Consider the following 16,281-nt stretch of genomic DNA (forward strand, 5'->3'; position numbering starts at 1 on the left):
TTGAATTGTGGAGCCCAAAACTGAATTCAGTACTCCAGCTGCAGCCTCACCAAGGCCAAGTACAAGGGGAGAATGATGTCCTGGGATTTGCTTGAGAAGCATCTATGGATGCAGGCCACCATTTTGCTCGCCTTACTGGCCACAGCATCACATTGCAGGTTCATGTTCATCTTGTGGTCAGTCATGACTCCCAAGTCGCTTTCATCTGTACTGCTAGCCAGCATAGCACCGTTGAGCCTATAGGGATGCTGCTGGTTTTTATTCCCAAGGTGGAGAACCTTGCATTTTTTGGATATTCTTTAAACCTTCACAAATAACTATACCAATATACACATTGAGACATTAAAACACATAAACCATATAACCCCCCTTAAAGAATACCCCTAGCTATATAGCCCTTAACATGACAACCTCAAAATAGGGACTGCACTCAGCACCTCCCCAAGGGGTTTCCCTGAAGATCCTCCCCTTTAGGGTCCTGGGATGTGGACACACCTGTCCTGTAATGGAGGGTGGCGGCAACAGACCCTCTTCACCCATGTCAGCCTCCCCTGCAGGGCCTGCTTCCCCAGTAAGTCATGCATCCTCTCTGGAGAAGTCAAGGCTCATCCCCTGGAGGCCGATGCCTTAAGAGCCTCTCCCCAGTGGCGCCTTCGGCTCTCCTCGATGGCCTGGCACCCTGTACTGGGCACCCAGGGCTGTCCCTCTCTCTCTTCTGGGAGCCAAGCCCTTGCATGCTCCAGCTCCCTGGTCTCACACTGGGGGTTCTCCCCTTTCCCAGGCTCTGCTCTGGGCACCGGGGCTCTTTTAGTTAAAAGTGGAGCCGTACTGTGGGGCTCCAGTCACTTGGCCTAGGGTTGGGGCTAATGTGAGCAGCTGTAAGCTGCTTCCAAGGTGGTTTTCTGTGTGCTGACCTGCGCACTGGGTGAGGCCCGAGCAGCCATGAGCTGCTCCCAGGGCCAGCTCTCTGTGTGCTGATCTTCACACCAACTGCCCAGCCACTTGCTGGGTTCACAGGCTCAAGCCGCCTCGAGCGGCTCCTAGAGCCTGATCCCCATGCTCTGATTTGCACACCGCTGAAGCTCAAGCAGGGTCCTGAGGATGGCCATCGCTGGAGCTCCTCTCACGCCCCCCTTTTATACTCTTCAGGGGCTCCACCCCCGAAGTTCTCCAGACCTGGCTGGCACAGTTCCGATTCAGGTCCAGCTGCTCCTTGCCCCCTCCCTTCGGAAAAGGGCGGGGCATTGCTTCCCTTGTGCTGCCTCTGGATTGGTGGGTGGGCTCCACCAATCAAACAGCAGACCCTCGATCCTGGGACTTAACCCAAGCTCCGAAAAGGTAAGCCTGCTACACATATTTGGCATTATTTTCCTTCCTTCCCCTCATCTGGGATTTGTAGCTGTTTTTCAGCCCTTCATTTTTCACTCTAGAGTTGGCAAAATAGAAACCCCGCATGCAATTCTGTTGTGACTATAATGTCTTGTATTCCACCACTGGCAAGATGTTTAGCCACTTAAATCAAGCAAACAAGAAACTCAGAGCTATTCCAGTGGTCAAGTAGTTTGTTCTCAATGGAGTCCAAGATCAAGCCTCCATGGAAGATGATCCAATGCCTGGATATTTCAGCAAGAGAGACTGGAGTTTTAGCTTGGGGAGATGCAGGACCAGAATGAAGAGGGAGATCAGCGGGTTGTCAGTGCAGAGACAGCGGTTGAAGTTTTGACGGTAAGTGGCATCAACCAAAGACCAGGCAAGAAGGGCACCGAGGATCAGGCCCTGTGCAACCCCCACAGAAAGGTGGACAGGGGGTGAAGAAGATCCGCCGGATGAAATGCTGAAGGAGTGATTAGGGAGGAAGGGCATAGGATGGGTGATGTTGAAAGAGGTCAAATATTGGTCAGGGAGAGAGAGGAGCTCAGCAAGGAAGAGATGGGAAACGACAGTGCTTGGTGTATAGAAGGTCAGACGAGCAGCGGCCTGGTGAATGGGAGGTTTGATTTGGGGCCATAGCTCAAATGAAGAGGTGTGGAGAAGGAGACAGAAAAGTCCCTGAGGACAACCTAGTGCTTGGGGAAGAAACCTCTCCCTCTCTTCTCCTTCTCCCCTCCGACTTGTTGTAAAGTAAAACTAGCTCCAACCAGGTAATCTGAGGTGCTTTGTTCTTGGGTCCAATTTTCTTTTCACGTTAGTAAAGTGAGCCCTGAGAAGCTGCCTTGGCCTGGCAGAGTTCATTTTACTGTTCCAGCCTGGGCTATTTTCCTGCTGATTCACACCATGATTAGCTCCATCCTTATTTCCTGTTTTAAGCTGTCAGTGGTTATATATAGTTATATATGCATGTGGTCAGGATTATAAAGAAAAATGCACTCATTTTAAAACCTTGTTTAGGATCGCAGAGAAATTGGGCTATTACAAAGCATTCAATTGGATATTCCAAGTTACTGGTTTCTTCCAGCCAGATCAGTAAGTCTCTTTATTACATAAATATGACCACAAGTTTGTCTTCTTTACAAAAAGTAGCACACCTAAATTACCCTTCATTTTTTAGCTTGTTTGTAAAACTGAATAACATCGTCCATCTGTTGGTAAGCTCAGCGACTGTCAAACTAAGCATTTTGCCATTTGCCATTTATAATTGTAAGATGATTAGCCAATTGCCTGTCAGGAATTATGGGGGGGGGAGGAGTGCTGCCACCCACCACCCCATGCCACCACCACTTCCCGGGAGCCGGGAAGCCTGCCCCACTGTCCCCTCCGCCCCCCTTAGGCAGCACCCCGTGCCACCACCACCTCCAGGGAACGGGGCTGGGGGGAGAAGTGGGGAGCAAGGGCAGCATGCCTCGCCCCCCTGCTCCATCCCCTCCATCCCTGCTGTCATGGCGGCGCTCCGCCACGCCGTCGCCACCGCCTCCTGTGTGGATCACTTGGGAGCACTCTGATTGGTTGTCTCAGTCCGCATTGTAACTGGCTGCCAAGATGACCAGTCAGAGTGTGAATAAGGTGTTACAGACACAGACAGACAGACCACGGCTTGTCTTCTGTTACAATGGGTTAAGATCATAAACCCCGAGACGATTTCCGTTCAGGTCTCAGAGCACCGACTCTTTCAAGAGGAACTCACACATTTACTACAATTTTGGGCACATCCAAACCATTTCATTACAGCCCCCCCTGTGCAGTTTGGTTACTACTCAAAAAGAAATCTGTGAACATATGTTCAGACACATGCATCTAGCACTATACATTGACATGGCACTATGAAAATAGGACGTGACATTTCCTCTGCTCCAAAAACTTCACAATTTAAGGGAAGCAAAGCCTGGTGATACAGTGAGCCTTGAGTACATAGATACGTACCCAGAAGGACATCATGGATACGCTTACGGGTGTAGCAGGCGGCTTTCACTCTTTGCCATTCAGCACTGTAGTAGAATAATTGTAAACTTGTCTGACAGCTCTTCCTGCATTTTGTGATTTTATCAAAGCTCATTATAACAACAAATGAATTAAACAACATGCCCAGGGTTTATTAGTAGCATCTGTCTTGGAAGAGATTTCATGTCTTGTGAGAGTAAAAAGCAATCTGTCTTGTCAAAGTAAAAAATGTCTTCAGTCCTCAGAAACTTTCCAAAACTCATGAACTAATTCCTTTTTCTCCCAGCCCGGGGAAAGGGTGTGGATTGCAGAGGGTTCCTGATATGAGAGCGCCTTGAGAAATGGGCAGCATGGCTGGAGAATGCGGAAAGACCTCAATATATTTTTAATTAGACACACACACACAAAACAGATGACTTGATGCTTCTCTGATTTCTTCCCTGCTCCCTTGGCAGCTGTTAGTGACTGCTGGAGGGAGCAATTCACTTGTAGTAAGCTACCCTTTGGCCCAGGCTTCTCTTCTCAGCCCATCCTTATGTGGCGCTAACAGATATACCAAGAGATATTAGCTTCCAGTGGGGCAGAAATGAAAGGTACGGGGAGGAAATGAGTTCAGAAAAATACTAGTAAAAGCGCAGAAGGAAAACTCAGTAGCAAAGGGGGGAGAGAGAGAGAAAATGGATAGAAAAAAAGTGGTGTTGGTCATCTCAAGGGAGTGCATAAGACCATCAGATTGGAAGGGGCTGCCTTGGCCTTCACGTCCAGTCCCCTGCATTTGCAGGCAGTCATTGATCCAAGCAATTCCCAAAGTCACCACTTCAAACTCTCCTACGCAGCGCGCTAAGAACAGCAAGACCACCCTATCCCACGCCACAGATAAACGCAGGAGAGACCAGGGTGCTGTCCATGTCCTGCCACTGCAGCACAGGGAAGGGGCTGGTGCATGGTTGCTCAGGAGATGTTAGAACAAGGATCCTGTTCCAGGCTGCAGAGGAAGGCAAAATCCCTACTGGGCTTGCCAAGGCTGAGGGAAATATTCCTTCTTGACCTGACATTTGGTGGTAGGCACAGCTCTGAGTGGAGGAGTAAGGCCTTCCAGCAAGGAACCTCCTCTGTGTTTTGCAAGTACCAGCGGGCACCAGACACCCTGAGCCTCAGCTGTGGCCAGCATCCCAGGGCTTCAGAGCAAGGGAGAGGGAAAAAATCCTTCCTGGCCCTGCTGGCAACCAGCAACCAACAAGCGATGAATGACCAGAGCGCAGGGTTATGAATGGATGCTGCAGTGGGAGAGAGCACAAGAGCAGCAAACCCTCCAGGCTTTGAACCAACACACCAAGCTCTGGCTTTGGTTCAAAAGCAGATGAGTAACCATTTTTCAGTCTCTGAGGTAAGATGTGTTTTTGGCTGCAAAAAGGCATTGTTAAATCATGTTTACCACTAGGGGAAAACAGACGATTTCTACCTCCAGGGATAAAAATTACACATGGAACAGCTTTGGAAGAAGACCACAGTGAAATCAATGCACTTCTTTATGTAAATGAAGCCCCACTAAGTTTATTTATGGAAAGCAGGGTTTTGAGGATAAGTGGCTTTGAGGATTATTATAGGAGATTGTTGCTGATACATGTTGCATTAGGAAAACAAGCCTGGGGGGTGATAAGAGAGCTGAATCGTGGAATTAGCAGCAACTGGGGAGAGAGAGGATCTAAAAGACACCCTTGGGTCCAGAGAAAAGTGGTTGGTGAGGAAACGGAGACACATCTGTTCGTGAAGAATGGCTGGGGCGCTTCAGCAGATACCAGCCTGTTGTGAGAAGCTGACTTCCTTAAAGTTTGTTTAAGGAGTTTTGGTTTTCTGGAAAGGAAGCAGTTACCGTAGGGTCTTTAGGTTTTAATGGGCCAGTGAAACCCTTTGACAACAAATGAGATTTACAGTGAGGACAAAGGATGAGAAGATCTGGAAGAAACCACTCCAGAATATTGTGAAGAGCTCTTAAAAAGAAAGGCCTGAAGCGTTGGTATTTGCAACAGTATATCTGTTTTACTAGCAGGTTGCCCATGTGAAAACAGAAGTAGAAAGAGGCACTGGGAAAACGTGTATCACTGGGTGTGCTGGGCTCCTGCGCGGGAGGCTGAAGCCTCTGCGCGGCCTCGAACAAGTGCTTTCTGGAGGGCACAGTCCGGGGGACACGTGTGAGCGGCAGGAGGGGCAGTACTGCACACGTGGAAAGGACTCGGAGGTAAGAGCTCTCCCTTTTCCCTGGAGAAAGGGACTATAGAAGAGGAAAGCCCTGATGTGGATTTTCTGGTGAGCACAGACAGATTTGGAGAGAGCTGGGCTGCTGCCAGATCTGCCCAGTTAAGGCCTGGGTCAGACAGGGAGGTGCTGTAGCGCACAGCAGGGAAAGCAAACGAGGAGAAGGCCCAGGGACGGGCTGCAGAAGCAAGTGGCAGACCAAACTCTGGAGCCTGCAGCGCAGCTTCCAGAAACTGGAGGGTGAGTGTCATCTTCCTTGGTAGAGCGCGTGGTTTGGAAGAGAAGAAGGAAGCACCCAGTTTATACTGCACTGTCTGGTAAGCTGGTTGTGATCCCAGCAGAGAGCCTGGGACCAGAATGATTGGAGAGCGGGCCAGGTACTGTCCAGTTTTGACCCTTGCCAGCAAGAGTAAGACTTTCAGGAACCCCCGCTTCAATCTAAAGGGACCTTGAGGGAGGAACAGTAGACCAGGGAGGGCCAAGAGCTGTGGTTTTGGTGTGTCAGGAACTTTTGTTGGGCCAGAGGACTGAACTGAGCTGGAGAGCCAGTCAGGGAAACTGAGGCAGCAGCTGCCAGTGAACCAGATACCAGCCGTTTGAAGCATAATACAATGGGACTTGTCCAGCATATAGAAATATTAGGCATTAGATATGTCAAATACAGGAACCTATTTAAATCCTGTTATCTACTGGTAATATATTCCTCTTTCATTAATACTCACTGCTACTGAAATGAATGTGCACAAGGAATACCCTCAGGGTGGCATGGATTTAGAGGTGTAATTACTGATGAAGAAAGAAGAGCCTGTGGTAAATGGCCATGGAAGAGGACATTGGTTTCATGCACAGCACATTGATTTAGGATATGTTATATGTTATATGATTGTCTCTCTCTAGTTGCAAGTACATAAAGAACTGGCAAAAATTACTTTAAAAGAACATTAATCTTGCAGGAAATGCCACACTTATGGTTATCTGTGCAACATAAAATCTGTCCCCCTTTATACCTGTGCTTTTAAATGAGACACACAATCCGTGGAGGAATAGCAGGGGTTCACATAACGAAGCACTGGCACACAATGTACATATGCAAAGATTAAGGTGACAAACACAACTGTAAATCAGGTATTTCCTAGTTTTGAAAGTTTGACTTTGCATCTTCCATCATCATCCTCAGGATTTTAACCCCAGATTTGCAGCAGTGCAGCTCAGATTTCTACCATGTGGGTATGTAAGATGAGAACGGACTTAGCTATGTTGACTTGAAGCAGAAGAAAGCAGAGGCAGGCCACTGGTGTCATGGACTGGATCCAAGAGACTTTTCTGCTTCCCAGAGGAGGGGGATTGCATTACCCTATCTAGTACTCCTGAAGAACTGGGTTTGGGAGGTTTGATCTGGCTCAGGGAGCCCAAGCGGCATGTGCTCATCCTGTGCTGCTGCTGTTGGGTAGGTTGTGATGCCCAGCACCTTGTTGTGCTCCATTGTTATTTCCGCATGTTGCCAACATTTTCATGCAATGTACAAGCATGAGAAGAGAGAAAGAGTGATTTTAATTGTTTATAACCTGGACACACAAAGTGTTGGACCCACAGTTGAGGTTTGCTCCTGTAACACAGGTTCATTTCAGCAAAACACACAGAGAACTTTTAAAAAGAGAAGTGGGTGGTGTAGGGACTGCAGAAATGATCATCTCAGGAGGTAGCCAGAACGATGGCAGGTACATACTTACGGTAACCTGTATAAACTTTCATATTGGCACAGGTCTGATCTTTGAGGGTGCCACAACTCCAGTGGAAGCTAGTGAGAGATGTCAGTAAACCCCTGCAGTTGCAATTCATTACGGTGAAAGAGTTAATCATTTTCAAACATCTAATTCTACTGTATATGTGCACTGAGCTCTAAGGGATGGCCAGGTGAGCCACTTGGCTCTTCAGAACACAGTGACTCACGTGTTGCTGCATATGCTATGACTTTTTACCCTCTTGGGCATATTAGAATAATAGAAAATGAGGGTTGAAGGGACCTCAGGAGGTCACATCTAGTCCAACCCCCTTGCTCCAAGCAGGACCAGCCCCAACTACATCATCCCAGCCAAGGCTTTGTCTAGCTCGGTCTTCAAAATCTCCAAGGATGGAGACTCAACCACCCCTCTGGGTAACCTTTTCCAGTGCTTCACCAAATGGCACCCTCTTTATGAGCAAATTTTTCCTAATATCCAACTTGAACTTCCCCTGCTGCAACTTGAGATCATTGCTCCTTATTCTGTCATGTGTCATATTGCGTTGTTGCCCGAGAGCACTTTAACATTTTCTAAGTTGTGATCTTTTGGACTAAATGTTCCATCAGGTTTAGGGCCAAGAGAAACCAACGGATCATGTAGTCTGACCTCCTGTGGGTCATTACGTCTTACACAATCGCCCTTGTATTGAGCCAAATGGGTTTGGCTAAACCTCGAGTCAAAATGTTGTGCCACAGTCAAAGAAGAAAAGAGACTGAGGTGCTAAGGCCTCTGCAATGGCAGGAAATTGACTGTGTGCAAAGCATCCAGATGACCCCCAGGACAACCATATCCAGACTGCAGAGGAAAGTGAATAATCCCTAAGATCCCTGCTAATTTGACCGGGGGAAGAATGCCCTCTTTGAACCAGATCTGGCAACCACTTTGCCCCATATGCAAGGCACATACAGCATACTCTGTACCAGTATCACTCCATCCTCCTTGGTGTCCTGTCTGCAGCCATAGTCAATCTCTGGTGCTTCGTAAGAAGGTGGAAAGAAAAGAAAGCGGACTACCGCTGGCTCTTTGGAGCAGAGCCTGCATCTTGCGAGTATTGGAACAATCTTGCACTTTGCAAACAATACTGCAAAACAAATTGTTATAATGTTAGCACACACGTTCACAAATACCAGAAAGTCTGTAAAACCACCATCCAGTCGAACAAGTTCAGCCTACAATTAACTATCCAATATAAAAACTGTAAAAAGAGAACTGGGTCTTGAAATTAGAAATCAGGTATCATGAATCTTATGATAAAGCACCAAAAATTGGCAACTTCAAGGCTGCTGACTGAGGCAGACTGCTGCTAACTCAGCCACGTGTGTATTTGCTGTCGGTCACCTCCCAAAATCCCTGATCCAGGAAGCTGATGTCAGGTCCAGGTAGGACTAAAATGTACAACTCTGAATGTGCCCAGTCTCGACTTCCTGTTAATTGATCGTGTCTTCTCTAGCGTTGACCAGTTCACTTAAGTTAGACTTTTTGGCTGCGTCTACACGAGATGCTGACTGTGCAGTTGTGCAGGATACACAAGGACTGAATGACTGCGGTGCGTTACTGCACAGTAGCATCTCCGAACGGCTTTTTGGCAACGTTGACTGCTCAGGAGCTCGTTACTACTGCGCAGTAGTGTCGCATCATGCTTCATGCCACACTATGCTACTGCACGGTAGTAACGAGCGACTGCACAGTCAGCACCTCGTGTAGACGCGGCCCTTGTTGCTAAACCATGCTTGTTTTAGCAAATCAAGGACTTTTATTAATTGAAATCAGCTTTGGACTAATGAAAAGCATGTACTATCTGCTCCTGTGAACCTACATAAAGTCCATAATGCAAGTTAGAGAAGTTAATACAGTCAGGTCTCAAAGCATGACTCTTCCTTTTATTGCCTTTGGGACCAGTTGTAGGAGACCTGTGGCACACTTCACTCCTGCGAAAGCCAGCAGAAGCCGAGTGCACTCAACACCTGATAGGATTACACTATCCAATTGTCAGGTTTTAGCCAAATTCGTCTAATCCCAGAATTCCTCTGAGGGCAGAATGGCACTGTGCTATCTGACTCCATGTATCTATATAGGATTAAAAAAAAAATCATTTGCATGATAGGCAAAACTAGGGCTACTCAAGTAGTTTACTGCTGTAATTTATTTTTTGCTATCATAATTTTCCAAAGACAATAATTTGTGTGACTGACTAAAGCAGGGGATTAGGTATTAATCTCTCCCGTGATGGTTTTTTTGCAATTATCTCTGTCCAGCATCTGAGCACTAGGTGGTGCTCGCTACCGTCCTGCCTTCGTGAGCCCAGATCCAATTGCACAAGCACTGGAGCAAGACTTTTATTGTATAAAATAAAATATATAACTCCAGCAAATGGCATCCATCAATTACAGCACAAGTATTAGGTTGAGATAAAATCAGCAATTAAGAGCAAATGCTTATTAAGGATTAAGAGATTCAATGAGAGCACCTGAGGCTATAAGGAATCATGCTGAAACCTTGCTGATTCTTTCACTTCTCCCAACCTGTATGTTAATAGCCTCAGTTATTTACTGCTTCGGCTTTGAACAGTACAGGGATGGCAGATGTGTAAGGGAATGGCACCATGGCCTTTAACTGCCCTCCTGATGGTCCTCAGTGAGCAAAATTGTCACTATTTTGAACATGGGTCTGGGCTGTCTATTTATCCAAAGGATGCAGGAGAGGGAGGGAAGGGTAGTGCCAATGCCCTAGCACTGCAGCGACGGAGGACTTGTTGGATTAATGTCTATTCAGATGATCCAAGGAAGAAGACGCACCATAGTGTGAGGACCCCTCACCCCTAAGGGCTTTGACAGTATGACTGCCCCTGTGAAACATGCTAGGACTCCCAGTCCGATACAGAGACTTCATCACCTCTGGTACCTAACTAGCAGGTGTCCTTCTTGACTGGCATGAACGGGAATCCTTGTAAGCAGTTGTACCAAGACAGGCCAATGGTCTCAGGTCAAGGCTGCGATAGTTTTAAGGTGGGGGAGAGAATGCAACACTACTTTCCATGCCATGAATAAAAAGAAAGTTTCTGTCTGTGCTACCATTGTCAGGCTACAAACTTTTACAGGCCTGAAATTTCTCTAAAGGAAAAAACGGGCAAAAGAGCCAACCCCATGCCATTTTTGTTTAGAGCGACACCATTATGCCACGTGTAAAAAACCAACTTCTTCCTGTACATAGAAAGCAGCAAGCTTAGGCCTATGAGCAAGTTGCAGAGGAAGGACTGCAGAATAGGAGGTTTGTCTTATGCTTTGGCAAAACCCTTGCTTTAAAGGTAAGAACTGGGATCCGCATTGTCAGAGGCATTATCTGGACCACATTTATTTCTGTGTGAATGCCCAGTGCAGTTACTTACTTCCTTGGTCGCCTTCTTGCTTTGCTAAACACCTTACTCCTGTCACCAGACCCAACTGCTGAATGTGCCAGGATGGCAGAGTCCCCATAAGCTGCAAGAGAGGCCGACTGCGCGGGGGTTAATTACTGGTATTAAGAAGACAGAGGTGAAATCCAATCCTACAGCATGCCTCTAATGATTTGAAGCACTGTGCAGCAAACAGGAGATGAGAAACATTAGTCCAGGGGCACAGTTACTGGAATCGCCACGTTCCTCCTGATCTGGGCACTCTCTGGAGCTTGTGGTTTTGATTTCTGATTGCTTTGGTTTTTCTTGTACTCTGAAAAAGCCACAACCTGAGCATCATAGACTGAATCTATAATGCACTTTCAGCGTCTTAAATGGACTCTAAAACATGCTGGATGCGACATTTCTCTCTAGCCCAGCTCAAAAAGGAAATTAAGAAGACCCTGCAATATATTTTGCTAGATCTGAGTATCAAACATTTCATTCCTTGCTCACAGCCGGAAAAGAGGGATTTTAAAGAACGCCCATACAACAGTTTTGACAGGCATTTGTTAACTGAAAATAGGAACTGTTGTGTTAATAAGGGAAAAGCAACATCCTGTTGAACCAAGGCTGAGGAGGACTATTGACATATATTGACAGCAGGTTGATGCTTAATCATTCCAACCTTTCCCACCTCTAATTTCATTAATTTACTGCAAAAATAGTAGCTGTTAAGGCAACAATAATTTATTGTGCCTGCAAAGCTGTCACTGTGCATGGTGCATGATAAAACAGACCCAGAGACCTGCTCCTCTGTGCCGGTTACACTGTGCAAAGGAGCGGAAAGTGGTCAGCTCTTCCGCCCCGGGGATCTCTGGCGGGGAGAGTCTCCTGTGGACAGAGCCCGTCCTCTGCCTCCTTCCTGCACACGCCCATGCAGAAGATGAGAGTGGTGAGGATGTGGCTGTACCAAGCTATGGTTTCTGGATTTTTAGATACCAGCTGCAGGCAGAGTTCAGTTCAGCCCTGAAACCTGGAGAAAAGGGGTCTTTGCATCACTGGACATCACTAAGTCAATGCTGTTTTTCCAGATTAAAGGGACAAAGTGTAGACCAAGAGGAGATGGGGGGTGGGAAGTGTGGGACATTGACCATGCAGATCTCCAGAGACATGTACCAGACCCTGGTGGGTACTCTGCAGCTGCAAGCCTCAGAGGGATGGAGAATTGGGCATATGAACCCCTCAGGTACATTAACCAGCGCACTGTGCAGCTGAGCTAACCACACCATTTGCTGGTGAAGTTGGAGAGAGTTGCTCATACTTCAGAGAGGGAGAGTCAGGCCCCCAGGTACCTTAAAGAAAATTAAGAACATCACCATCAAAAGTCAGTGATTAACAGCATGTGCGCTCAGATCAGTCACTGCAATCAGTGTAGCTGGCTGGTCTCTCGCCTCAGTCACAAGGAGAACTTGCTATGCATGATATCGCCAGGGACCCCTTTCCAGCCAGGCTGCCAACCAGGGCTCCAGCATGTGCATCTGGGAGCCTGCATGCGCCAGCCCCCGATGTGTCCCAATGTCTCTGATCTTCCTACGCATGGGAATTTCTTATAACCTTGGTGTTGGATCCCCTGTAGTTGCTGCAGGGAAGATCAACTGGGGCAACTGCTGATCTGCACTTTGGGGAAACAGAAACTGGAGCTCTGACCTTTAAGGAAGCAGAAGCAGATGTGCAGTTATTGGGTTGCTGCTCATTCAAAAGAAAAAGTGGCTCTGAACAGCATGGAGGGAAAGCGGGGGCAGCCATCTGCTGCAGCGGCTTTGGAGCCCCCGCTGAGGCCCCGATTCTGCAAGTTGTTTCGGAGTGTGAGTGCTTCCACTAAGTCCATGGCTCAGCATCAAGGATGGACAAAAGCACTTTGTCGCTGCAGATCATGTCCATTAAGCAATCTCAGAGGAATTGATCTGGGTTATAAAGTCACTAAGCAAAGCCCCCAGAGCTAGGGCTGTGTGAAAAATAGCTTTGTAACATTATCGTGTTATTACTTATGAAAGGTCCTGGAGAGTGAGGGCTTCTCTACAGCAGGCAAGTCAAACTCTGAGAGAAGCAATTCTGGCTTCCCCGTGGCACATCCCTGCCACTGTGCTGGAACCCGGACCTCGAGGAGCCGCATGGGCATGTGAGACGGTCTCCTGGCCCGCTTTACGCCTTGGCTTTTAGAGGTTGCTAAATCATGGCAGCGATGTTCATGGTAAGAGTCCTCCAGGAAATGGATTCAGCGCATGGGCTCTGTCACATGGCTTCAGTCACAGAACTGGCACCTGATCTAAGAGTTTTAGCTCCCGCTGCCCTGACCAGCAAGTAGGCAAAAGGCCTGGATGCAGAAAGTGGCAGAACACTTTAACCTCCCCAGACGCTTCATCGCTGGCCTCAGGAATGCTTTATCAGGCAGTGAATTATTTTAAACCAGTTGGACTGGGAAATCGTGGAACAAGAAATCATCTGCCAACTGGATTGCATTAAATCTGGTTTAAACATGGATGATGGATTCTTATCCCGTTGGTTGGAGCATGGTGCTAATAACACTAACGTCATAGGATCATATCATAGACTCATAGAAAATGAGGGTGGGAAGGGAGCTCAGGAGGGCACATCTAGTCCAACCCCCTGCTCCAGGTAGGACCAGCCCCAACTACATCTTCCAAGCCAGGGCTTTGTCTACCCAGGTCTTCAACACCTCCAAGGATGGAGATGCCACCACCTCTCTGGGTGACCTGTTCCAGTGCTCCACCACTCTCTGAGTGAGAAAGAGTTTTCTAATATCCAACCTCAACTTGCCTTGCTGCAATCTGAGCCCATTGCTCCTTGTCCTGTCATCTTCCACCCCTGGTTGGAGTCCTCGAGGAAATGGATTGAGAGCCTGGATTCTGTCACGTGGCTTCAGCTACAGAACTGCCACCTGGTACAGAGATATATACCCTATACCCTTTGTATCCTATTTATGTCCCAAGACCCTTCATCTCTGGGCTTCAATAGTAGGCACCTCTGAGAAGGTCACATAAGAGATGGACTGATAAGCGTTATCTGGCCCTTGCCCATGCCATTCAGTCAGGTTTACATCACTTGTGTGCATCTTCCCTTGTGGAGCAGGGGCACACAAACCCTTGCCCAGTGCAGAATGCGCTCCCGCAGAGACACTCCCTTGGAGACAGCTCCCCACATCATTAGTTTCTGCCCTCCCATCCACACGTGCATGGGATCACTGGAGCAAGCTCACCCGCAGCCTGCATGGGAAGTGAAGGAATGACATCGGGGGTGTTTAAGATGCAGCTCTCTTTTAGCGCCATGTTGCATCTGTGGCAAGGGATGGGGCCAGAGCCAGGTAACTGGTCTGCCGCGTATGGGCCTCCCGGGGCCATTTCCTACATGTGCTGGTTCATAAAACTTATTCAGCTCTCAGGGGAGCAAGTAATCCAACTCTCAGAGGGACGCTGAGAGAAACCCCAGGGCCCACGCGCTTCCCTCCTGCCCTGTGTAGTGTTCTTAGGGGCCAAATGACCTCCCTTCTCCTTCTGCTCAAATCCTCCACCAAAACGAAGCCCAACAGAAGCTTTGCAGTGATAATCCACTGAATGAATGGATGGGGAAGGGGCGCAAACTCAGCTCCCACCCTCGTGCTGTAAACTCCATTGAGTACAGTGATGTAAATCTGGAGGAACACCAATGGCATCCGAGGAATTGCCCTGGATTTACCAGGAGTAGAGTTTGGGCCAGTCTCTGCCTCAAAGAGAAATGAACCAAACACCAGAGCTTGGGATGCTTCTCCTCTTGGACCATTGCATCTCTGCTCTAGTACTGTATTTTCTCACATTCCCCCCACCCCCAAATGAGAGTTGGACCTTGGTTTTGAAAGGCAGAATGAAGAAAAAGGATCTTTCCTTGTAGCAGCAGGGAGGGAGCTGGGCCTGCTCCTCGTTCTGCTCCTTGGTGTCATTTGCAGAGTTACTTTTGCTTTCTATCATTGCAGAAACTGCTCTTACCATATTTCCTCGCTTAAATATGCAGACCAATCTCCAAGAGCTTTTTTGGGGGGTGGGGAAGGTGTACGCAAGAAAATCTGTGGTGTGTCTGGATAGACTAAGTCCTTGGGGAGAGAACTGTGTCTCCATCTGTGCTGGTATAACGTATGCAATGGGTATGCTCGGTCTATAAGACAGAGCAGGGACACATCAAATGTGGAGTCTTTCTCTACACCACTCAGAGGGGTGTTAGACTCGGCAGGGAGTCAGGGGCTGAAGACAGGCACCCTCTTCCCTTTTTTGTTTCAGTTTCCAAATGAACCGAGCTAGTGACTCATTTTGCCAGTAACGAACCCAGTGCTGCACTTTCAGGAACACAAATGGATGTAAAGAGTAATTGAATCATTTAAATTGTACAAAAGGAGTTAAATAAAGGCAATTACAGGAGAACTCGGTAGTCTGCAGCCTTCAATATATGGAGGTGCAAGAGCTGAAATCACATGTACTATCTGCTGCATCTCCTCGCTCTCAAGAGCTGCCTCAGCAGGGAAATTAAAAAGAGCACCGGGTAATTTTTTTATCACATCTCCAACAGTTAGCGGCATGGAGGATAGCCTGTGTATCAAGGGTCTGCTGATACAACCACTCCGGAGGATCAAAAGAGCCACTGAAACGGTCAGTTAGCATAAGGAACTTTGCTTTATGATGCTGTTATGTGGCCTGGGAAGGGCCGAGGCAAATCCGCAGTGCGGCACCGGTCCTACGCATGGGGGTGACATCCTTGAGAGCCCCGTTGTGAAAGAGATGTGACACACCATCAGGATCTGCTCTGAGAAGGGGGGAGAAGACAGGTGAGTAGTGTCCATCTTCCCTCCCTGCCAGGCAGCAGGATTTAACCCAGGCTGCCGGTGGCATGTGTGACATGCTTTTCCAAGCAACACCCCCAGCTGCCCTTACTTTCTCTCGCTGGAGCAGGGTAAACACAAGTGGCCCCTCATGGCTCTGCCTTCTCCCTTCCTGCCCTCCTGTGCCATGGGATCAGGTGCTGCTTCTCCTGGGCCATTCACTTCTTCCTGTGAAGCAGAAGCAAGCGTGCCCTTGTCCAGCTCTGTTCTCCCCCCGCCTGGGCACATAGTAGGAGTTGTTTTTTTCTTGGCATGCCTCCATCCCCTCCTGATCTCGGAAGAGGAGAAGCAATGCAGCAGCTCTCCATGCCGTCTGCATCTGGAAGGTCTCATGCAGCCCATGAGCGTAGCATGTATTTTTCTACCATCTCAGATACACACGAACAACACGTCTCTTTTACCCAAGTCGTTAATCTCCAGTGCCAATTTTCTGAGCCTCTATGCTCTTAGTCGGGTCGACACTGGTGGCTTGGTCATCTATGGAGAATGGATGAAGGCTGGATGCCCAAGGATCTCTTGTATGGAGAACTCTTCACAGGAAGATGACCACACGGGCATCCTTATCTCTGGTT

General features: G+C 48.0%; 1 protein-coding gene and 1 long non-coding RNA gene across 6 annotated transcripts in view; one reads left to right on the forward strand and one right to left on the reverse strand.

The window, feature by feature from the left end:
- The window catches only part of CASC4 (cancer susceptibility candidate 4), a 57,777-nt gene extending 54,914 nt beyond the window's left edge, over nucleotides 1–2,863 (reverse strand). For all 5 annotated transcript variants that reach the window (XM_019533914.1, XM_019533915.1, XM_019533913.1 and 2 more), the window contains exon 1: nucleotides 2,838–2,863. In XM_019533914.1, the coding sequence (XP_019389459.1) occupies nucleotides 2,838–2,857 (20 nt within the window). In that variant the 5' untranslated portion in view covers nucleotides 2,858–2,863. The remainder of the gene's footprint in view (nucleotides 1–2,837) is intronic.
- Nucleotides 1–12,726, forward strand: part of LOC109309237 — a 24,337-nt gene extending 11,611 nt beyond the window's left edge. Inside the window, exons 2-3 of the long non-coding RNA XR_002100850.1 lie at nucleotides 1,774–1,778; nucleotides 12,716–12,726. This is a non-coding gene — a long non-coding RNA (uncharacterized LOC109309237). The remainder of the gene's footprint in view (nucleotides 1–1,773; nucleotides 1,779–12,715) is intronic.
- Nucleotides 12,727–16,281: the final 3,555 nt, after the last annotated feature.

Source organism: Crocodylus porosus, unplaced genomic scaffold, assembly GCF_001723895.1.
Source record: "Crocodylus porosus isolate Cpor-Errol unplaced genomic scaffold, CroPor_comp1, whole genome shotgun sequence".
Taxonomy (NCBI): Eukaryota; Metazoa; Chordata; order Crocodylia; family Crocodylidae; genus Crocodylus; species Crocodylus porosus.